We start from the raw sequence: 23,043 nt of genomic DNA on the forward strand, positions 1-23,043 counted from the left end.
CAACTCGCCGCTGACCTATAAATTTGCCATTGGAATTCGAATGGTTATAATTAACTTAGTGCGTAATGAAGTCACAAATGAAATGAACCTGAGTGAACTCGAGTAACAAAAAAAATAAGTAAATAAAAAAGACGAGAAGTCATTCAAACATAAAAATCGATGTAAAACATTGTCATAAAAATAATTAAAACAAACGAACCAGTCTCGTAATCAACAAAAATTGATTGTTTTCAGAATCGTTCGCCGACTGGCTAGAAGAGAAGATCGACATCCCAATCTTCGAGGAGCTGCCAGTGCCGGAATGCGGTCAAAATCGTGCTGTAACAGCGATACCATACCCGGCCAAACCACAGCCGATCCACGTGGTTTCGGCAACGCCAATGGTAATCGGTGTGAACGGCGGCGACACCACCCAATCGTTGCTACGCGAATTCGAGACGGTACTCGGTGACGTCGAGGCTTGTCATCAGATCGCTTCTACTACCACGCTAACTCCGCCTCAATCGCCACCTCCGATTTTATGCAAGCAGCAGCAGCAACAACATCTATTACAATCGCAAGCTCATCTACTCGTGTCACTGCAGCCGATCCATCAGCAGCAACAAACTTTCGTCTATGAACAGCAACAGCATCAACATCAGTATCACGAGGTACGTTATTTTGCTAGACGGTCTGATGACGAAATGTCAGTTGGTGGTGCGCATATTTTGTTTCGTTTTTTGAAAAAAGAGCTTTTTATGTTTGTGTGGAGAGGTGCGAGTCAATAGTCTATTAAGCGAGTTCCCGTTTGCTTGTTTAACTTTTAGAATCTGTCGCAATTGTCAATAATATTCGTCAAAATAGTAACAATATTTAGGCTGAATATAAAATTGTTGGGTAGGAACACGCATCAATAACCAACCTCCATGGCCAGCCACAGTCATTGAATACCAGCTATGCTATACTCTTGAACAACGGCAATGCCACCAACGAGCCTATTAACCAGCATCAACAGCAACAACATGTCACCGAACAATGGACCGCCGAAAATCTTTCGCTCGATCCCCTGGTACACAGCGGTGACGTAGCCCAAGAACTAGCTCAGGTAGACGAGTACGTACGAAGTTGCGCCGAAGACGTTGCACCGTCGCCATCGTGCTCAAGCACCAGTTGTAGTTCCGAAGATTCGTCCGATCCCGATTGGTCGTTTGAATCATCCTCGGCATCGACTAGCAGCAGTCCGCGTAAAATCAGCAGTACCGGACGTGGCGCTGGTGGACGTCGCGGTAACAAGCCATATTCTCGACCCAATGTGGAAGACAAGCGTGTGCGCAAAAAAGAGCAGAACAAGAATGCCGCGACGCGTTATCGTCAGAAAAAAAAGCAGGAGATCAAGGAGATCGTGGGCGAGGAGCAGGAGCTCAACAACAAGAACGAGCAGCTGCAGGTCAAAGTCAAGGATCTGCAGCGTGAAATTGGCTATCTCAAGGGCCTCATGCGTGACCTGTTCAAGGCTAAAGGTTTACTCAAATAGATTGAGAAACGTCTCGTAGTAGAAAAGCGCGATTTTAGCTGATCTTTTTTTGGGCGCAAGGTATACGGCTGCGACGATTCTTCTTTCTTTAGAGTCTTATTGTATCTTTTGTTTATTATATTATCTGTTTTTTTTTTCTCTAATTTTATGAGCACTTATAGCCCCGTTTCTTTACTTTCATCCTATTTTTTTTATTATTGACAATCTTAGTCTATGAATTAAATCTATATTATGTATGGCTTTTTATCGATCTACGAAAGTGGCGTAACTTTGATTTTTTTATGTACGGCGTATTGTTAATCAAATATTCTCTCTCTATCTATCTATCTATCTATCTATCTGTTATTATGTATCGTATATTTTTAATCAACCAATATTTCTTTAATTTTTTAGAAGTAGCTCTTATATGTTTAATGTATTTTTTTATTATTTTTAAACGACCCTCCGACACTGTGTTCTTGCGTAAGTACAATAATATTTCTGCGCTTGAAGCAAGCGGTACTCAAGTCGTCTGTCATGCGTCAACGTCAACTGACAGAGCACTGCAGGTTGAATCGAAAGTGTGTATATGTATATTATGTGTCCGTAAAACATCGATCTCTCACTCACTCCTTTTATAAAAAAAATCTACCGACAACAAATACTAATAATGATAAAAGAAAATTGTACATTTTTTCGCAATCTATTCACTTGATACAGCGATGAATTTCGTTTTTCTTTAATTTGTTCTTACATTTTAATGTAAGGGGCGCCAAATGGTGGATCGAGATGCTTCGACTGAAACCGACAGCCTTGTGATGTCTAATGACGGAAATCTGCTGTTTTTCGGCGTAGATCGATTTTGCGTTCTCGGCTTTGCTACAGGATATCCCCAGCCGGAGGATCATGTGTTAAGGATTCATTCCAAAAGTTTGTTTATATGAAACAAAAAAAAAGCAAATACGTGCGAGCGGCATTGTATACCTTTAACCCGCCGTTGTCATACAACTACTCCTTCGACTGAACGAGCAATTGTATCACGATGAAATAAATTACAAAGCAAATAAATGTGGGTTATCAAACATATGTACATTATTTTATTAATTCATCCTACTTAAAATATGATTTATTCATTTCCTATAACAATTATTGACGGCCAGATAACAAAATCACAGTTCATCCCCACTTGATGCTACATGCTTCCTTTCACTTTTTTTCTATCGAGGTGCAAGCGTACAGTCATTCACGCTATACAACTCAGTCGTCTGACGATCGCTCCACTATAGCACCGTAAGTACATCTTTTTTCGTTTTAGCGTGTAACAGGTTACCAATAATCTTTAATGCGACCAATGCAATTAATTAACATACACGATTGAGGAGTGTACGTAAGCATAAAATTAACACGCTGAGTCAATGTAATGTTTTTTTCCTTAACTTATTCATCAACATTCATTAGTCTTCAACTATAATTACGGCTGATTATTAAAAATATTCCTTTAATACAAGTAGAATGATTCGTATATATTTTTTATGATTATGATTTATGATCGATAAGCTTGGAAGCTCCTACATTAACAAGAACATTTTTTGGAATATACCGATCTTATCTATACCTGCTAACTTCGCTCAAAGCAATTAAATTATGTGAAAAACAACTCGACGAATATACTGAACCAGAATTATTTCAAACAAGAAAATTGCTTCTTGGCAAACAGTCACATTACAAATTCTCATTGACGCGTCGAGTATGCATAATTGTCCGATCAAAGATCACGCGCGCGCAGACTATCCTTACAAGTCAACCGAACGAACAAAAACAATTATATCGCAATGATGAATATTAAGAATAAACACACTTTGCAGGGGGGAAATCGAGGCCACGCCTTAACGGCTGTACTCTAGTCCTTGAAATAGATTCCACAAGCGCGTTTAAAAAAAGGAATTTGTCACGAAAAAAAATAAAAGAATTAGATCTATCGCTCGACGTGGATCTCGTCACATCAGAGCAATATAGATAAAGCAATAAAGAAATAATCTCCCTTAGACACGCGCAGACGCATAATAATCACATTACATCCAACAAGTGTCTGCAAAACATGGGCGGCAGCAACTGCAAGAGCTTCTCACCAAAGAACAGCGGAAAGGTCAAACCGTCCGCTAGCGGCAACAACTCGTTCTCCTGCAAATCCGATAACGAGTATGATGGTAAGTGTCCATCTGTGTGCATTTCGTGTAGTCGGATTCTCAAAATACAGCGTTCGCCTTGCCATATATGTGTGTTTGTGTGCGCGTATATCTATATATATATATATATATGCTTTTATCCTGAAAATCAATGCGAGCGAGCTTTCCATGCGAAATTTAAAACTAAACAATCAGATCAGTCGGACTTTCGAATATATAAATTAATGGTGTAATCTTGATTGCCTTTTGTCTCTCTCTAGACTTCGAAATTCGAAGTATTGAAGGTCGAAATGGTGTAAAAACATAATTAAATGTTTGCATTGGGCTGTCGCGCAGGAGGTTATAGCCCCGTTGAGCGGATCTAAGAAAGAAAAAACGCTGTAAATATTGCTCAAAGTTGTGAAAGTATGCATATGTCCTTGATAACAGCAGTTTATAACTGATTTGGTTTTTCTTATTTTATAGAATGTGCGCGTGATTACGAAATTAGAACACGCTCACTATAGGTATAAATTTACGCATAATAATGTCCGATAAATGTAAAACTGATAACAGTTTATCTGGCTCACCAAGAGAAATCAATAAAAACAATACTAATGTTAATGTCCGTAGCTGTTATTGTCCCAGTAAGCTAGTATTGCTTATTAATCTTAAATGGCAAGTGTTCACTTCCTTGTTTATTAAAAATTCAAGGCAAAGCAGAGAGTGCAGACTACATTGAAGATGTGGTTTGCAAGGAAGAAGATATTCAAGAAAATGAGATGAAACTACTGCCTTTGGGTAGCGATGGAGGAAAAATTCTACTGATCAAACAGCAAGGAGAACTACATGCTATTGGCACAAAGTGCACTCACTATGGGGCTCTTCTTAACACTGGTGCACTGGGAGAGGGAAGAGTTAGGTGCCCTTGGCATGGAGCTTGCTTTAACATCAAGACTGGTGACATCGAGGATTACCCTGGACTAGATTCTTTGCCTTGCTACAAAGTATTGTGAATCTAAGTTTTATTCATGATTAGTCATAAATCTGTAATTTTATAAGTTCATGATAATATGTGTAGCATCTAGTTTGATTATGTAGGTGTATTGCTTTACAATTATTCATCAGCTTGTTCATAGCACATTGATTCTTAGGCAAAGCATTTGTAACATAATCAAGTAATGTAAATTCAAAACAACTTTACAATAACATTTCATTTTTCCTTGTTTCAAGGTGTCCATTTTTAATGGCCAGGTCAAAGTTAAAGCAAAACGTTCAGAGCTTAAAGCCAATAAGAGAACAAAAGCCATGTGTGGTTTCAAAGTTGATCACCCTGAAACAGTTGTGATTATTGGTGGTGGTCCATCAGCAGCTACATGTGCTGAAACTCTCAGACAAGAGAACTATGAAGGTCGCATTATAATGGTGTGTAAGGAGAAAGTTTTGCCATATGACAGAGTAAAAGTTTCCAAAGTCATGGATTTTGATGTCCAAAAAGCTTTACTGAGACCGCAAAGCTTCTACGATCAAAACAAGATTGAAACAAAATTAGGAGTTGAAGCTATAAAATTGGATACTGAGAAGCAAATAGTCACTCTAAGTAATTGTGAAGTCTTAAATTATACATATTTGTATATTGCCACAGGATCAAAAGCTAGAAGACCCGATGTGCCTGGTGCTGACTTGAAAAACTCTTTTATCATGAGAACATATACGGATTCTGAAAATGTATACAAGTCACTTGCATCTGATAAACACGTTGTTATACTTGGATTAGGATTTATTGGTCTTGAAGCTGCTGCTTACTGTGTTGACAAAGTTGCTTCTGTAACAGTTATTGGAAGAGATACCATTCCTTTTAGAGTAGTATTTGGAGAAGAAATTGGCTGCAGAGTGAAAAAAGAATTTGAAGACAAAGGTTAAAGCTTAATTTTTTAATCTTTTTTCTTAATATGATTGTATTAATTACATTTTAGGTATTAAATTTGTATCCAAACAAAATATCTGCAAGCTCATACCAAAAGATGATGATCCAGGGGTAGTAGGCCAAGTCATGTTAAGTGATAAAACGGTATTACCAGCTGATATAGTTATATTTGGAGTTGGTTCTACTCTTTACACTAATTGGTTGAAAGGATCAAGAGTTAAGCTTCGAGATGATGGCTGTGTGGAAGTTGATGATGTATGTGAAGCTCTAAATTTCATTAGCTCAAATTTTTATATAATTTTCATAAATTTCTTTTGTATTCAGTATTTGAGCACAAATGTAAAGAATGTCTATGCAGGAGGTGACATAGCTCATGCTCCAGTTCATTGTGCTGGAGTTTCTGCATCTATTGGCCATTATGCTTTAGCTCATTATCATGGAAAAATTGCAGCCATGAATATTTGTAAAAAAAATACACCTTTAAAGGCAGTGCCATTTTTCTGGACAACCTTGTTTGGAAAAAGTTATCGCTATGCTGGTAATAATACAATGTTCAAGTCCTTTTTTCAACTTAGAATTTCAAATTAATTGTTAATACATTTAATATAGGGTACGGAAAACCGTCAAATATAAAAGTTCACGGTTCATTAGCAGATTTCAAATTCTTTGCATACTACTTCAAAGATGGTAAAGTTGTAGCAATGAGCAGTGTTGGTAGGGATCCCATTGTTTCAGACTTTGCAAATATGCTCTATGAAGGAAAAACTTTAACTGAGGAAGAAGTAGAAAATGATCCTATCAAGTGGATACGCAACAAACCCAAGGATCTTCAAGTTACACAAACACCTGTACAAGATATCAAGTCGTAAGCTTCGTGTATTATATTTGCTTTGGTTGCACATCAAATTCAAGAACAAGCTATCAGAAACATTTGTAATTTTGGGTGCTCATTTGTATAACTGGACAACTTTTTTTGAACAACTATAATGCATGCTGTTCATGAAGGTGTCAGAGTATAATGTACTTTTATGTACTTTGTAAATTTTTAAACTTTTAGGAATACAAGGCCTTTTCAACACAGAGGACATCATACGCTTGCAATGCAACGAATTTCGTTGAATAATTCTCCTAATATCAAGCTTTTAAAATACTCAATAATTGTATTTAATTTGCACAGGCTTCTGTTGCACTAATGGTAATTGCGATGTTTGTTGACAATTATTTTGAAACAGCGCATAGCTATCAGCTTACTTTCCAGCAGTATTTTGTACTTAAAAACGTACTTTTCATAATGTACCGGCATTTTTTGAGAATTGATCGTCTAAACAATAGCTTACACATGAAAATAGTAACAGCAAAGATAAATCAATGTTGCTTTGAACAAAGTGTGAAAAATTATATAATAAGTAAGATGTGATAATTATATTTTGAAAGTATTTTAATGATATGAAATTGTATTATGTACAAACAATAAACTTATTCATTCAAATGATATCTATCTTGATCTAATCCCACTTCTCACTAACTTTTAGATGTTCTAATCTCTCAGCTATGGTTACATGTTTTGCAAATTTTTCATTTCTGAGCCTTGCGCATTCTATGAAAAATTCCTTTGTTCGATTAAAATGACTCATATGTCCATATGATTGTTCAACTGTTAAATAAGGATGGCGTAACCACATCATGTTCATTTCTGTTCTTTCATAATCCTTTCTTAGAGCCTTCAATTCATATGGTTTAATCTCTTTAACAACTCGATTTTTTCTAAAAAATAATACCATAAAATATTTTTAACGAATAGCAATACAGTGACAAAGCAATACAATAGCAACAGTAACAACAATACAGTGATCTTTCGATTTCATTGCTTTTGTAAATTTGATTACACCTACGGATTCATGTAAACTTAGTCATAGTTTAAGCATTGAGATTTGAGTATGGGTATTAAAAAGTAAAATTTTAAATATATTTTATCTATTTGCATATAAAATTAGTTTCGAAGTGTAAGGTTAGTTGAGCGATATAGAACTTCTGAGTAATCAGTAACCAATAAAACATCATTTACCCTCTATACTTGAATCCAATCGGTTTTTTGCCGAAGGCAAGAAATGCTGTCAATCGCATTATGAACAATCAATATTCCAACTGCAAGTTTAACTTCGTTGATTAAAAATATTACTGTCGACCTGTATTTTACGAACAGACTACACGTACGACATACATTCAAAGTTAATAGCAGCCGAAGAGAGCAAATGGTGTAATACAAGAGCTGCCAAAACAAGTTCAAGAAATAAAAAGCCAATAAAATAGTAAAATAAAGACAGTAAAATTATTCAAGTGATAATCATGAATAAATTCATTTTGCTTATTGTTTGTAGAAATTTTGAAAAAGCATAATAACCTAATTAATTTTTCTTCTTTTGATAAAACTGTTTTAATTATAATGTTTGTCAAGTGGGACAAATAACCTCGTTTGTTCACACATACATATAAATATAGTCAAGGCTTGAAAGTAAATAAGTAGAGATAAACAATAAATTTGAGTATAATTCTTATTCAGTTTTTAAATATATACCGTCATAAAAAAAATTTTTTTTCACGTGCGGGAAGTTTGTTTATTATTCTTAGAAGAAAATGTTAAGAAAAACAATTATGATCAACCAAGTTTCTCACAATATTGTAAAGGGACCTACTTAATTGTTTAATATCAGTCTAAAAAGCTTTGTTTGCAAGCTTTATGTAATTGTTTTCTTGAAGTGATACAATAAAATACAAAATGTTACCTGGAATTGGAGTTTTTGGAACTGGAAGTGTAGTAAGAGTATTTATCCCTTTCTTAAGGGATAAAGGTTTCAAAATTGAAGCAATTTGGGGTCGAACAATAGCAGAAGTCTCAGAAATTGCAGCAGATCTTAAAATACCTTTTCATACAAGTCGCATAGATGATGTATTATTAAGAAGGGATGTAGACCTCATATTTATCATGTGCTGTCCTAGTTTACATGCACAGATTGCTGTCAAAGCTCTAGGAATAGGAAAACATGTTGTGTGCGATAAACCTGCTGGTTTGAGCCAGAGTGAAGCTTTGAAAATGGTTAAAGCAGCTCAGTATTATCCTTCATTGATTAGTATTGTGAACCATAGTCTGCGCTTTTTACCAGCTTTTATTAGTATGAAAAGAGAAATAGAAGATAATTATCTTGGTGGACCAATTTCTATTATTGATGTAAGAGTACAAATGGGAAGTCTGCTGCAAGAGAGTAAGCTTTTCATTTTCTGAAAATAAATTAAAGCTGTATGATTTTAAAATTTATTTAAATATTCATTTTAGAATATGATTGGCTGTGTGATGACACCATGGGTGGAGGAATTTTAGCTCTTGTAGGTAGCCATGTAATAGATTTGATATCTTATTTAACAAGTCAGAGAGCTGTAAGAGTTCATGCAGTTGTAAGGACATTCATTGAAACAACAAAACACATTAGTGGCATCAGACATATAACATCACCAGATTTTTGTTGTTTCCAAATGGAACTTAGTGGAGGAACACTTGTGACGGCAACGCTTAGCAACCATCTACAAGGTCAACTATCTCAAGAAGTTTTAATATGCGGACCTAATGGTCACTTGGTTGTCAGAAGCGGTGATTTACATGGCTGCAGAGAACAGCAAGAAGAGGCTTTGCACTTAGATGCTGAAGCTGTACAAGCATCATTGCTAGTCCCAGACTTTCTTCCAAAGCCTTATATCAGAGGTCTCCAAAAAATGATTGGTGCATTGAGAGAAGCATTCCAACCTGTAGAAGACAAACGGGGCTGGATCAAAGAACCTGTTTCAAAGGCTGCAACTTTTGAGGATGGCTTATATGTTCAAGCTGTTATTGATGCTCTGAAAAAGAGTAACAAACGCAGAGAGTGGTCTAAAGTTACTATTATGACAGAAGAACCAGATCCGAATCCTCTGCTTAGTGCAGCTGTCAGAGCAACTGCTATATCAATTTAAATAAACATCATTGCATTTTTATCATCGTCCGTAAATTATCTCGCCAATGTTGATATTTTCATAAAATTTATCATTTGGATTATTAGTGGTAATAAGATTAAGTAAAAGTGTTTCCTAAAGAAGCCTTAAAAATGTATTCAATACATAACAAACTAATTTAATAAGTATTTTGTACATGAACTAAATCATTGTTAAAATCTTTCCATCATACATAGACATTAAGATTAATTTATAGAATGTAACTGTTCACTTACATGTGCACTTTTCGTATCACTTTGATCAAATTGCTATAACTCAGCAAGTTTAAAATAGAAAGCATGCATGTATATTTATTTGAGAGTATAGTCTGTTTGAAACAGATAATGTTAAGACTTCAAATGATTTCTATGTAACTGACAAATAAATCTATTAGTGCAAAATAATGCTTTTTTAAAGTTTTTCAATTATATTTATTTAATTACTACTTTGTTGCTTGAATGGTTATTTACAATTTAAACTCATGCTTAAAAATACTTGTTTAAGTTTTCATAATAACCAGTATTTTTTTAATAAGTAACAATATTATATTAATTAATTTATATCAATAAAAAGTAAATGATATAAACGAATTTTTTAAGAAATTTCTATTATTTCCATACCACCTTTCAGGTAAACATTATCGCATATTTTCTTATTGTGGTATCCATAAAAAGCCTAATTATCCTATTGTAACTTTGCAGACAGTGACGCGCCCGATGCTAGTCATTATCACCAGAGTTTCGCAAGTGGTTGAGTTTTTATAAAAATAGAAATTTTAATGAAATCAGTTACAAAGTATTCAAGTTATTTCCACAAGAAGAATCTTTGACAAATAACGCGAATCAATAAAAAAAGATACATGTATCCTGTTTTACAAAATTATTTATTATTTTTAGGAGGTATCATCAGTTGCCACAATTTATACAAAGTAATTAAATGAATCATGCAACATAAAACGTCATTTCTTGATCATCATACTTATAAAATAATCTCTTTCTCTCTCTTATAATATATATTGACGAAACTTATACAGATTAGAATTAGAAACAATTCTACATCTACACGAGCTTAAAAGCTCTGGGAACGAGATCTCTCCCGACTTTCAATTACCGAGTGAACGATCGAAATCGAAGTGATAGATTTTATTTATTTATTTGAAGTTGTAGCGACAAACACGCGGCAATGAATCACACAATCATGTATTCTTACTTTATTAAAGTGAAAAAACATGCGAACACAGCAGGAATTATTACACTCTCGAGCGTTTCCTCGCGATGGCATCTTCGACAGCTTTAAGTTGTTTCAATAACTCTTCTCGCCTGTTGTTTGCTTTTTTCGACGCATTAGCCGACGGAGGCGATTCCGCAGCACGTTTTTTACCAGCGATTGAACTTTTCTTCGCGGCTGCAACTGCAGCTGCTGCCACGGCTGCTGCAGTGGCTGATCCTTTAATTTTTTTTATTTTGAGCTCCTTTCGAGTAGTTGGAGGTGAACCTTTACGACGGCGTACGTCCGCTGATGACGACGATGAGTAGGACGAGTCCGAAGAATCTGAACTACTGCCACTGCTATCGGAGCCGGAACTACTACCTGAGGATCTAAAGAGAAAATTTGGAGTTGTTAGTGTACTGAAAATTTTTTTAAAGGGAGAGGAAAAAGCGTCAGTAAAACTGTCATTACAGTATTTTTTATTAATATTCAAAATTCCATTTAATAGACTTAACAGTAACTCATCACCGAATTACTCGGAAAGTTATTACATTCCTTTTGATTATTTTATTATATTTGCTAAACTGTTACATATAACTGAGCATTTCGACAATACATCGTATTTATTAACGCATGTACGTATATCCTTCAAATTTATTTCAAAGCTACAAATACTATATGTAACACAAATAGTGACCGTTACAGCACATTTTCCTCTCAAAATAATTCGACAAAACACATGAACTAAATGAATGAAATAATTTTATAATACGCAATGGTGATGAAATAATAGAAAAGAAATAGTTTAAAGTATTCTTACTAAATGTTTGCAACATATATCTAAATAAGAGCAGAAAAAATAAGTTGAAGTTTTAGGCGTGGTTGCTAGTGTCAACTAGGTAGCAGGAAAGAAATAAAAAAACTTTCAAATCATATAAAATCGAAAGAGACGTTTGTAAAGACGACATTACACACTCTTAAGTCAAATCCTCCAATTAACAATTACTCTAGCTTACCGCTTATGTTTTTCTTTCCTTTAAGTTTGCATTGAAAGAAAAATTTCTTTCTTAATCAGAATTATTTGTGAAAAATTTGTTATGAGGCATGTCTCGCAACTACCGTGTAGATATGAAAGTTTTTCTATAGAAATTTAATTATGTTTTGGAGGCTGTACTATCTACCGGAATTTCAAATGGGATGGGGAATACAAAACTTATGTATAATTGAGTGAGACATTACGTGTTTGACTGCTTGTCACTTCCTGCTTCGAGTTCTGACAAGTAAGCGCCCAGCAATGTGTTCTTTTGAGATACCACCCCAATTTCCTGTAGTAACCTAAAGAGGGTAATGAAAGAGTTCTTCTTTATACAACAGTAGAGGTGCCAGTGAACATATGTTTAACCAAAAAGTCATAAAGCATGAATTTGAATGATCATTGACGCAAACATTGTATAACAATGAACGGTATTTGGGTAAAATGAAAACTTTGGAACGTAACATGCGACTGATGAAAAATAATAAGAATCTGTCTGGAATGATACATGAAATCACGCGAATGCAATAATCATCAAGTGAATCTCATCAGTGCTGTAAGCATGAAAGAACGTAGTCACGTCTGTTGTCGTCTGGTGCATTGTCATCAGTATCGAATATTTGGTTGAGATGGTAATGAATGATCGGAAATTGAAGCGGTACCTCGTGGACGATGAGTCGTAAACACTCTGTCACAACTTTATTACTTAGGAAGTAGATAGCAGTTTAACGCTAATATTATATTATATCGTAGTTCATAGTATTAATGTCAATAATAGCTATTATCCATTAACTCAGAATCTTATACGGGGATAACACTACTGACAAGGACCATTAATAAAATTAAATAAGTATCGTCATACCAGTAAATAAATAAAATTATCAAAAGTCCCATCTAAAATAATTCATAATTATTTTGTGCACAAAAATATCATGATAAATAAAAATGAATTCATGCGGCATACCACTGATGCAATGAAAATGAACATAAAACAAAACCAATTTAATGCAAATAAAAGTCAAATAACCTAATTTCACACTTGTAATAAACAAAAAAAATAGTTTCGTCATTCAGCATAGACGTGCAAAATAATTAGTATTCAATAATGAATTAACTCGAGCTATATAAAGAAAAAAAAGTTACGGTCCACACCAAGAACTATAATCCGTAGATTGAAGCTGACATATCAGTGCTCTAACAACGTTTACCAACTAACCTTGACCTCGAATGACTCTTGATGACTTTGGCAACAGCAGCAGCGGCAAGTGCGGCTTTTTTCTCCCTCTGCTTCAGATGACCGGCCAATGGACTGGGTGCTGGTGGATTTAACGCTCGCCTATGTAACACCGACGAAGGTGACGCACCATGTTTACTTCCAGACCTTGGCGTTGGCGCTGGTGGATTCATCAACATTGCCGCTCGATGTGCATGCGAAGGCGGCGAGACTGGAATTTTCTTACCGCGGGAACGACTCGGTGGCGACGGAGAACGGGACCTGGGATCGGATTCGTAAGAACTGTAGCTTGTGCGGCTAGAGCTACGGCTTGAGCTAAACAAAAAGTTGCTTTCTTAGAGGACATTGACCTCTCTCTCTATTATTTTTTCTTTTTAGATTTGGGCAGTGATGCACTTTTTTGCAGGATTAACTGATTAGTATGATATAAATGTGTGTTAGATTTTCCTTACGAGTCACTCGATACAACTTTACTTTGATCATATTGCGGTGACTATCTATCTCGATAATCACTCAATTACATTGCATGTTGTAAATTCTGCATGACTTTGCAAGTATTATTTTAATTTTTACTCGTAGAGAAAAAAACGCTACAATAGAGAATTAGTTGACATTGGAAAATTGTAACCGTCTATTTATCAAAAGTTGATTAACTCAAACCAAAAATTTCTTAAAGGTTGTTACCCAATCAGCCAGGGAACTCTAAAAAAGCAGGAGATGACCAATGGTAAATTTAGAAAGCAATATAGTTACATACCTCGATGAAGAGTACGACGATCCTGACGAATAAGATTGTTTCCTCGACCTTCTACTAGAATGTCGTCTCCTCGAAGTCGGTGATTTCCGTCTCATCCATGGGTCTGCCCATTCGTCACCTCTTCCACGTTCAATTGGTGGAACTTCTTCCTCTCGCCATGCTTTCGAACTGGGTATACGTTCAACAATCACTTCGCGTGAAGGTCGCTTGTGCTTTTTCTCATATTTGGCACTGGTAGTGCGATGATAATATTCGCGCTCATCAGGTGGATGTGGCGACGGTGATATCGAGTGTGGTGTACCTCGACTTGATACCATGCGGTAATCCATTCGCTCCCGATATTCGCCACCGCCGCCACCAGCAGGTCGAGAATCGCGATAATGTATTTTTCTACTGCTGTGGAAAAATCGTTGTTCTTAAAATTACAGTGACTTCAAATAAACATTATATTTCGTTCATAAGGTCTTTGCAAAGTGGTTCTTCACTCGATGAATTTAACTCAGCCTTCCTTCACCATACATTAAGCACACATCATTCAATCGTCCTCTACTTACAGAATCTAATCGATATCAATCTCCCGAGCACGCGATCGAAAGCAAACATTTGCATACCTATAATACTCTGGTCCAGCATGATAATAAGGCTCCTCGTCGGCATACGAATCTGGTGTAGTTCTTGGAGCGCCTCTTCTTAGAGGTGGCGCTTCTCTCGTAGGTGGCCACCTTTCTACTGGTGGCTCAGGACTCGCAGGTCTAACATAATAACCAGCCTCGCGTTCTAATTCATCTTGACCCAAACCAAGATTCATCTTCTTCTCCTCGAAATCCATATCGGATTCTTTGCGCTTGTTTGCTTTGCGCATCATCTGTGATTAAACAAAAATTAATTAGCATGGCTCGAAAGCCAGAGTTTTTCATCAAGTTGACTTAATCAAATAGGCAATAGAGAAAGAGAAAAGTGATATGTTAATATGTGTGTTTTTTTAATGCTGCCCGTCTGATTCACGAGTTGATTCTCAGTGACGTTTCACTTGTTTTGACTTTACTGAACCACTTGTACGCGATGGTAAGTACGACTACAAAATTTAGATCACACAGCTAGAATCGACTCGTAAATTGCAAAACGATTTTTCAAATCACCCCCTTTTTTATAGAGAAAACACATTTTTATTGGATGCGTCAACTATACTACTTATAAAATTAGCTATTTTGTATTCTCTGTGTTTAATTCATTAAAGCTGTTCATACACGCATGTTTTTATGCAATTTACTCGATGAAATATTACCAAATTGGAGATAAAATTTGTTATGAACATACGGTTGCAGTTTTGCAAAAAAATTATTAAACTCTTAAGGTTGATAAAAACATGCAGTCTGAAAGAGTTGCAAAGAAGGCAAACATTTGACAGACAGAATAAGTTGAAATATAGATTAAGAAGGGGAATTGTTTATTCTGATGCTGAAATATTTGTCACCAACGGCTTCTTATGAATTGGTGCAATTTTTATCTTTTTTTTTATTTTTGTTTTCTATATCAATACATGTAGTATAGTTTTCGTGCTAAATTGCTAAAAAGCATTTTTTAATAACTGAATTTCTTAACATTAACTTTGTTATCGCATTTCGTTAATAATTTTTAGTATTAATGAGATAATTCAAAAAGCGACAACAAAGAAAACAAAACAAGAACAAAAGAAAAACAGTTTTATTTACAAGGGGGTGTGAAAATATATTGCTTAACTGAGGTGAAACTTATTTCATGTATAAAGAAAAAAGTTATTTCTCTACGTTAAACAAATCATCTTACAATTAGCTTTTTTAAAATTTGCTGCCCCTTCCACTTTGCAGGTCGCCGACTATGAATCTAAAGTAAAAATTTATACAAATTCAAAAACACTAAACTTTTGTAGCGAATGTTATTCAAATATATTTTGGTTAATATGTATATCGAAGATTTATAAATAAAATATAAAGGAAAAAATTAATTGCAACTAAAATACATCAAACAAAAAAATAAACTCATCTACTAAATATTTTTGTAAAAAATGAAAATTTGATAGAAAAAAACTTTTAAAACTTCTATCTAAATAATGAAGTAAATTCCAAAAAATGATTCATTTTCTTACTGTTTCTTAAATTTAAATCACAAAATATCTTAAAAAATTAGTTTGAACTATATACATTTATAAATTTTATTTGCATTTAACAAGCAAGTGACATAATAAAATTAATTAATTCGTTAATATGTACAAGTTTAACCAAATGGAATCCGTGTAACTGTACTTTTTTGTTATTTCAGTATAAAATTAAGTAACGTAAAAATAAGTGTTTCAGGCTTAAAGTAATAATAAGAAACAAAAATTGCAAATTAAGAAAAAAAATTATAAAAAGAAAGTTATCGCAAATACACAGAACAGACACAATCTAAAATATAATTTTTACCAAACTACTAGAATGAAATACCATCACCTTCAGCGTTCGCCATCTGCACAAGGGGAACAAGATTCATAGTCGGCGACACATAGTAAACAAAATTTGAAAAGAAAAGATAAAAGAAAAAAAAAACAGCCTTGTTAGACGAATCTGATAACTTTCTTTTTGTTTTGCTTGTTATGACAAAAAAAAAAGAAAACTGTAAAGCCAACAATTAAAAGAAAAGTAGAAAAAATATTGGGGCAGCAATTCGGTCTTAAGATGACTGTTCAGTAATTGAGAAAAAGCTACACCAGCTTGTAAGTTATTACAAGCGCCGTAACAGCATGAACACAAGTTGCGAAAAAATCATGTGTTAGACGTGTTATTAGAAAAAAGTACAGTTAAAAAAGGAAGATAACAAAACAATAAACTAAAAATATCAAGTAAACGTTCTTGTTACGTCAACTTAAGCTTTTATACTTTTATTTTATCGACAAAAACGTTTACATCGTGCATATTAAGACCGAATAAACCAAATCAAACTATCAAGTCTTAACTTACCTCCTTGGCATGCCGCAATCCACGTTCCCAGGCACTCTCCGAGGAAGGATCATCACTAACTGTTTTAGCAGCAGGATGGTGTGGCGGTGGGCCATAACCCGGAGGTGGCGGTCGTGCCATAGGTGGTCGCTCGATATGCGGATGAAATTCACGAGGTGGATGTGGTGGTGGATAAGCCATTGGGCGAACCATATCAAACATCGTGTAATTGCCTTTGTCGGTGACGCCTGGATGCAGAAAGCGGCAACTCACGCCCCAAGTGCACTGACCTCGATTGTAGAAACGACATACCGGCCGCGGTTCAGTCTCCTCTGGACGCGCTTCGTCTCCGTCGCTCAGTTCACCTTCCTCAAGCTCCGATTCCGCCTTTTCACCATCTTCTTTGGCATCGTCCTTATCGCGTATCTCGCCTGCCTCCCGAGATTCTTTATGTTTTTTCTGCAAAGAATGCGTGTTACTTTTTCAGATCATTCATTGTTGCATGCCGACCTGAATCAAAAATTGAAACGGTAAGTTTATACCTTATGCCAATAGTATATATTTTTTCTCCATTCAATCAAAATTGATTGGATCGTTAGCTCATAATGCGAGTCACTGTTCGTGTTTACATAAAATAAACTAGACAATCAATGAAAAAGTCTCACCTTGTTTTTCTTCTCGTCTTTATCTTTCTTTTTACTCTTCTTGTCCTTGACTTTCTCCTGGATTTCGCCGCTCTCCTTGCCCTTAGGCGACTCACTCATTTCCTTGTCAACTTTCTTCGTATCGCCATCACCATCTTCTTTAACATCCTTCCACTGACCATCTGCCTCGAAATCCAACTGCTCAGTCTCTTCTGTCAGATGAGCTGATGCTGCCGAGGCTTCGTCTTTCGGAGACGGTGACGCCTCCTGATTACTTGGACCGTTCGTTGAGGTTTTGGGTTTTCGATTGCGATGATGTTCCTCGTCGCCACTTTCAAGATCAGACACGTCCGATAAATCCTCGTGTTTTTCTTCCTCGGAATCACTCGCATGATTTGCTGATGGCGATGGTGAATGTGGTGGTTTACGATTCACTGGTGGTGAATTGCTGCGTGGCGAACTGGGAGGAGAGCTGAGAAGAGAACAACATTGAAATTCGATACATTTAAAAAACGTCGTACAATAAGAAAGAAAAGAGATAATTCAAATATCTCGTTCACGACGTCAGATTCGCGACAATAAGACTAGCTCTACTGGAGAAAACCGTATACATAAAGAGTTAACTCAATATGCACATATTCATGAGAACCAACGAGACAACAATGTGATGAGAGCATTTCCTTGTACATATACTTACTTCGTACGGATATACGAACGTGTGATGAGAAGTTCATTTACATTTGTATACTTGTTATCATCACAAACGCTCCCTATTATAGTAAATATAATTTGAGAAAATCGAGTCTCACCCAGTAGGCGACCTTGGCGGAGTGCTATGTCGACTACCACTAGGTCTGGACGCAGGTGTTGTCGGTCCGGAGACATATGACTTCGGCGACGCGGGTTCATCCGCGTGTGGACAAGCAGGCGATGGCGATGCGGGCGTTGACCTCCTATTCCCAGCATCCGAGTCGCAGTATGAACCATCTCTCTCGGGCGACTCTGTATAATTCCTCGGTGAATGTTGACACGTGTGCTCCTCCTCATCACTTTCAGGATTCGGGGATGCAGGTCCACTGTCGGGATTCGGCGATGCCGGTCCACTTTCTAGGTTCGGCGAGGTTGGTCCGTTCAGCGACGGCGAGTCCGGATACGCATTGTCGGAAGAAGGAGATGCTGGTCCTTCGTCATCTGGTGGTGTGACTGGCCGGCGATTGGCAAACCGTGCTGGCGATGACGAGCGTGAACGCGATGAATAACTCTTTGCTGCCGATCCGTCACTCTCTGAATCTGACATTGCCTTTTCTCGGTGTTAGCTTTTTTAATGAGCGTACTGGGCAGAAACTCACTGGCGAATACTCAGTTGTTCAGCCTGTAATTATACGAAATGCGATTAGACTTCGTAAGCGCGGTGGTCGAGTGATCGACACCCTTTTTTTCACTTTCGATGTTTTTGTGAATGACGAGAGATTAGGAAGCTCAAAACATTAGGTTTATTCTTTCTTTGAAGGTGATTTAGACAGATTATATCTGAAGCTCTTGTTTTTCTTTTTTGTGCTTGTCTGATGATGATTATTGTTGACCGTTTTGAGGGAAATGCTATAGACTGAACTAATGTCATCCAAATATTTAAATCTATGAACGTCAATGACAAGTTAAGTATACAAAATCGGTCAAGCTTGAACAGCCGATTACTACTTAAACAATTTTGACAAGATTGTTGAAATATTGATGTAGCATGAGACAGGTAATTAAACATTTTCGCCGAATCGATCATCAATGATCATCAGCACACGCATCAAAATCTTTTTGGTATTATGAAGTTTTGCTTTTGTTCGAGTTGCGAATAGAATCAATATTATGAGCTGAAAATGCTGAACCTGACGACAACGTCGAGAAACCCAAAATCGCAATTTAACAAAACTCTTGCGACTGTCGAATCTCCCGAAATGTAGGCTCGCGAATGAAAGAACATAGGAATTGGAAACAAATCAACAGAAACAAAAAGAAAATAAGTACAAAATTGATTGGTTTGATACACATACTCACGGATATACTAAGTTTGAGAGAAAGGTGGAAAAAATGCGACTCCCTTATCTGGAGTGCGGTGTTGGTAAAAAAAAACTAGAGCCGCATTTTTTGTCGTTATAATGTTTGTTCACACAGCCAGTACGGCTGGGCTTACCTGGGTCGATAATTGTGATCGCTCTTGATGTATCATTGGGCCAAACGAAAAAAGCCCGTGAAACGTCTGTCGTCCGTAAACTCAACTCAAACTTAAACTCGCGTACTACTACGACTTTTCTCGTTATTTTTCGACATTCGATGCTCGCCATTTCGATCGTGGCGCGCAGATGTATAGATAAACTTAACTTTTACTCTTTTTGGTCGGAACTCACGCAACTATTGGATACTGACACGTACACGAACTCAGCACCGAGACAAAACTTAACTTTAGTTTCGGGTCTGTTTTTGCTTGATTTTATTATAATTTTTTTTGTCAACTCATGTAGTATATAGATAAACTTTTTTGATCACTATAACAGCTTGTGTGTGTGATATACTTTACTTTTTTGCTCTTTATATAACTTATTGGCTTTTTAGAGCGAGCTTAACTTTTCAATACCTGAAAGAAGGATATTTGGGCGTGCAAAATAATAGACTGTATTAAAGTAGAAGCAAAAAAAAACAAATTCTTTCTGTTCTTTGGGTATATTTATGTATGTGTGTGTGCTTTTGTGTGTGTGTGTGTGTGTGTGTGTGTGTGTGTGTGTGTGTGTGTGTGTGTGCGCGCATGTGTAAAAGCTCAATTTTAAAGCTTGAAAAGCAAAAGAGGTTTTTGGTTTGCTGCAAGCATACAACAAATGCATTATAACAGTTTCAGTTGCAGTGGCCAGCCAACTGTATACAAAATTATTATTTGCACTATTTCAACATGACAACTGAAATTCATTAAGCACAAGTGTGATCAAATTTTAATGGATATAAATCAATTATTAATTAATTTTATTCAACATTTCATATTCTAATCAAGAAAAATGAACCTTTTTTTTTACTAAAATAGTAAGTGTTTTAACATAGACATTTCAATACTCTTAATGCTCATGAATTTTTGTACACATGAATTAAAAATACAACTTTTCATTAATTAAAGAGCGTAATGTACTATTAGATATTATCAATTTTTTTCAAACTTTATAAAAATTCATCTGTTATTCGTTTAAAAGTAGGGATATTTCATATTTTACTAATTATCATTGACTCTTTCCCATACCTTGTGGAACTTACTATGAAACACATCTATATAACCACCATGCATTACTAATTCAATGCAAATTTAATCTCAAAAAAATTATTTTGTATGATTAAATTTCCACAAAAATAAAACAAACGAAGCTTCAATAAATAAACTAATGAGCTTCAAAACCATCGCATCGAGCAGTCACGAATCCTTTACCAGGAAATGCAGTCAACGTTAAAAAAAGTGCATTCTGAACAACGAGACCACGATTACGTCAGAAAATCGGCGACGACCACTGCACCTGTGACACGAAACTATAACCGGGGTATCCGTGAACATTAACACCTACGGAGACACCGAACAGCATCATGTCTTATCCAAATGGCTCGCACTTTACCACGTCCATGTTTTGTTGTTAGCTTGCTTTTGGGAGAGGAATAGGAGAGAGGGAGAGGGGGGGGGGAGAGAAAATGTGTGTGTAAAGGAGGTTACCAAGAGACAGAAAAGAAAGATAGAGATACGTTGTGCCCCAAAATATCGTAAATACCTTACCTAATGAAAAGTGCAGTCAGCCTCCGGAACGTCCGGAGGTCGTTTCCTCGTTGTATCGTTTTACCTTCGATAACAAGTTGTAAAAGATCTGAACACTGAGTTTTACTGTAACACACCGCACTCCACCGTAGTCCCGGGTCCGGTTCGTGTTTAGTAATTTCCAGGCGCGTCGAGCGCTGCCAGATCGATGGCTTCCTCGGGCCTTCCGGTCATCGTTTTCTCGTCGATTATAGGCCTGTCCTCAATGCTGCCAACCTAGTTAATCCACGAATTCAATGTTGGCTACATTGGCTTTTGTTTGTGAGCGAGGTCGTTTCGAATGATATCGATTTTGCCTTCTGCTTTAATGATAATCGATCAATTTAATTGAAAGCTACTATATGTTCGCATTTACGATTAGCAGACGCTCATCAATTTCTTTTTCGTGGTTACCTTTAGGATGTGTCGATCGAGTTACGTAATTACCAGAGTAATACGATATTCATCTTTTAATGAATAATACAATTCTCAACACTAATAATTGAAGTAATAGGAAATTTGTATAATAATCAGTCAATTTTTCCTATGAAAATATTGAAATCAAAACAACAATAACTATAGAAATACAAAATATTACAGAAGCGTTAATATCTTTGTATAATTGTAACATTTAACATTACATGTTTTTGCATAATCAAATGAATTTTTAACCACTGTCGTAGAAAATCGTATAAATAATAACCTGATATTAATACAATCTAGACTTTGGAATTTCCCCTATATTGCTTTTTATGAATAAGCATGCCTGTTTTGTTGAACAGGCGCTAAGCGCTATTGATGGCTCTGAGGCCCTCGCCACATAATCGCATACGCGCGCGTACGAGGGCGTACAAACGCGTACAAATCGCTAAAAATTTTGATAGTGCCAACAACAGAAAGTTACTACTATTCCTCGCATGCCCCAAACGAACACTTACTCCCGGAACAAACGTATCATAACCTTCAATAATATAGCGTTATGATACGTTTGTTCCGGGAGTAAGTGTGTTCGTTTGGGGCATGCGAGGAATAGTAGTAACTTTCTGTTGTTGGCACTATCAAAATTTTTAGCGATTTGTACGCGTTTGTATGCCCTCGTACGCGCGTATATGCGCATATGTGGTGAGGGCCTCACCTGGCTACATAAACGTGTATGCGAGCGTAGCAAGTGTATAAGCATACATCGCGTGCAGAAGTTACTAGAAGGTGTAGTGTAGCCAACTGTCAAAATTTGGATGAACAAAAGTAATTAAGTAACTAGAGCAAATGATTACACCATAACATAATTATAGCCTGAACTTGTATGTGATATTATTTATGGTTTCGAGTATTTTCTTCTTTTAATAGTGACTACCTCCGTATAAGTAATGATATAGTTCAGGCTGGATCTACCATATCGTGCAAAACATCATGTTAACATATGGTGACGGTCACATAACCTTCTTTCAATTTTTCATGCAAGTGGTGCCTTAAAGAATGAGAACAGAATTTTTTTATAAAAGAAAATATTATTAGTACTTGAAAAATAAATAATTGTAAACAAACCTGCGTCCTCCGTACAGTAAATATTTTAAGGCAACAGTTCAGGTTAAAAAAAAATTCTTTTCTCATTCTTTAAGGCAACACTTGCATGAAAAATTGAATGAAGGTTGCGTGACCGTCACCACATGTTAACATGATGTTTTGCACGATGTTGTAGATCCAGGGTCAATGTTCAATGTTTATCTAAATTTTACGATTGCCTGCACTGCATTTCCTAGTAACTTTTCCGCACACGACGCATGCATAAACACTTAT

The 23,043-nt window shown here is 36.1% G+C and overlaps 5 protein-coding genes across 13 annotated transcripts; 3 read left to right on the forward strand and 2 right to left on the reverse strand.

Annotated features, from left to right (window-relative positions):
* Positions 1-225: 225 nt before the first annotated feature.
* Positions 226-2,578, forward strand: LOC131667746 (transcription factor atf-4 homolog). Its single transcript, XM_058941403.1, has 2 exons — positions 226-650; positions 881-2,578. Exons 1-2 carry the CDS (start codon positions 381-383, stop codon positions 1,511-1,513), a joined length of 903 nt encoding a protein of 300 aa, XP_058797386.1. The 5' UTR covers positions 226-380; the 3' UTR covers positions 1,514-2,578.
* A 78-nt stretch (positions 2,579-2,656) lies between these two features.
* On the forward strand, positions 2,657-6,785 carry LOC131667789 (apoptosis-inducing factor 3-like). 4 transcript variants are annotated; one of them, XM_058941493.1, is made up of 8 exons: positions 3,718-4,058; positions 4,144-4,304; positions 4,372-4,664; positions 4,891-5,575; positions 5,634-5,839; positions 5,909-6,122; positions 6,194-6,449; positions 6,642-6,785. In XM_058941493.1, exons 2-8 carry the CDS (start codon positions 4,205-4,207, stop codon positions 6,775-6,777), a joined length of 1,890 nt encoding a protein of 629 aa, XP_058797476.1. In that variant the 5' UTR covers positions 3,718-4,058; positions 4,144-4,204; the 3' UTR covers positions 6,778-6,785. The 4 variants fall into 4 exon arrangements, with proteins under 4 accessions (XP_058797474.1, XP_058797476.1, XP_058797475.1 ...); XM_058941491.1 differs by lacking the exons at positions 3,718-4,058; positions 4,144-4,304 and adding an exon at positions 2,657-3,699; XM_058941492.1 differs by having other exon boundaries at positions 3,718-4,304.
* Positions 6,786-7,089: 304 nt separating this feature from the next.
* LOC131667791 (large ribosomal subunit protein mL63) lies at positions 7,090-7,814 on the reverse strand. Its single transcript, XM_058941496.1, has 2 exons — positions 7,650-7,814; positions 7,090-7,348 (listed from the first exon to the last, which is right to left on the reverse strand). Exons 1-2 carry the CDS (start codon positions 7,706-7,708, stop codon positions 7,090-7,092), a joined length of 318 nt encoding a protein of 105 aa, XP_058797479.1. The 5' UTR covers positions 7,709-7,814.
* A 542-nt stretch (positions 7,815-8,356) lies between these two features.
* LOC131667790 (glucose-fructose oxidoreductase domain-containing protein 1) lies at positions 8,357-10,094 on the forward strand. The gene is made up of 2 exons (XM_058941495.1): positions 8,357-8,844; positions 8,916-10,094. The coding sequence occupies exons 1-2, from the start codon at positions 8,361-8,363 to the stop codon at positions 9,584-9,586; spliced, it is 1,155 nt and encodes a 384-aa protein (XP_058797478.1). The 5' UTR covers positions 8,357-8,360; the 3' UTR covers positions 9,587-10,094.
* A 390-nt stretch (positions 10,095-10,484) lies between these two features.
* On the reverse strand, positions 10,485-21,425 carry LOC131667787 (zinc finger CCCH domain-containing protein 18-like). Of its 6 annotated transcripts, none has more exons than XM_058941487.1 (10): positions 21,229-21,425; positions 18,245-18,807; positions 17,457-17,907; positions 16,813-17,250; positions 15,644-15,700; positions 14,449-14,702; positions 13,838-14,230; positions 13,063-13,395; positions 12,053-12,148; positions 10,485-11,202 (listed from the first exon to the last, which is right to left on the reverse strand). In XM_058941487.1, exons 2-10 carry the CDS (start codon positions 18,730-18,732, stop codon positions 10,854-10,856), a joined length of 2,859 nt encoding a protein of 952 aa, XP_058797470.1. In that variant the 5' UTR covers positions 18,733-18,807; positions 21,229-21,425; the 3' UTR covers positions 10,485-10,853. The 6 variants fall into 6 exon arrangements, with proteins under 6 accessions (XP_058797470.1, XP_058797471.1, XP_058797468.1 ...); XM_058941488.1 differs by having other exon boundaries at positions 10,486-11,202; positions 13,063-13,341; positions 13,838-14,233; XM_058941485.1 differs by having other exon boundaries at positions 10,487-11,202; positions 13,838-14,233.
* Between the last annotated feature and the right edge of the window lie 1,618 nt (positions 21,426-23,043).

Source organism: Phymastichus coffea, unplaced genomic scaffold (assembly GCF_024137745.1).
Source record: "Phymastichus coffea isolate CEN01 unplaced genomic scaffold, Cenicafe_Pcof_1.1 PCOF00070, whole genome shotgun sequence".
Lineage (NCBI taxonomy): Eukaryota > Metazoa > Arthropoda > Insecta > Hymenoptera > Eulophidae > Phymastichus > Phymastichus coffea.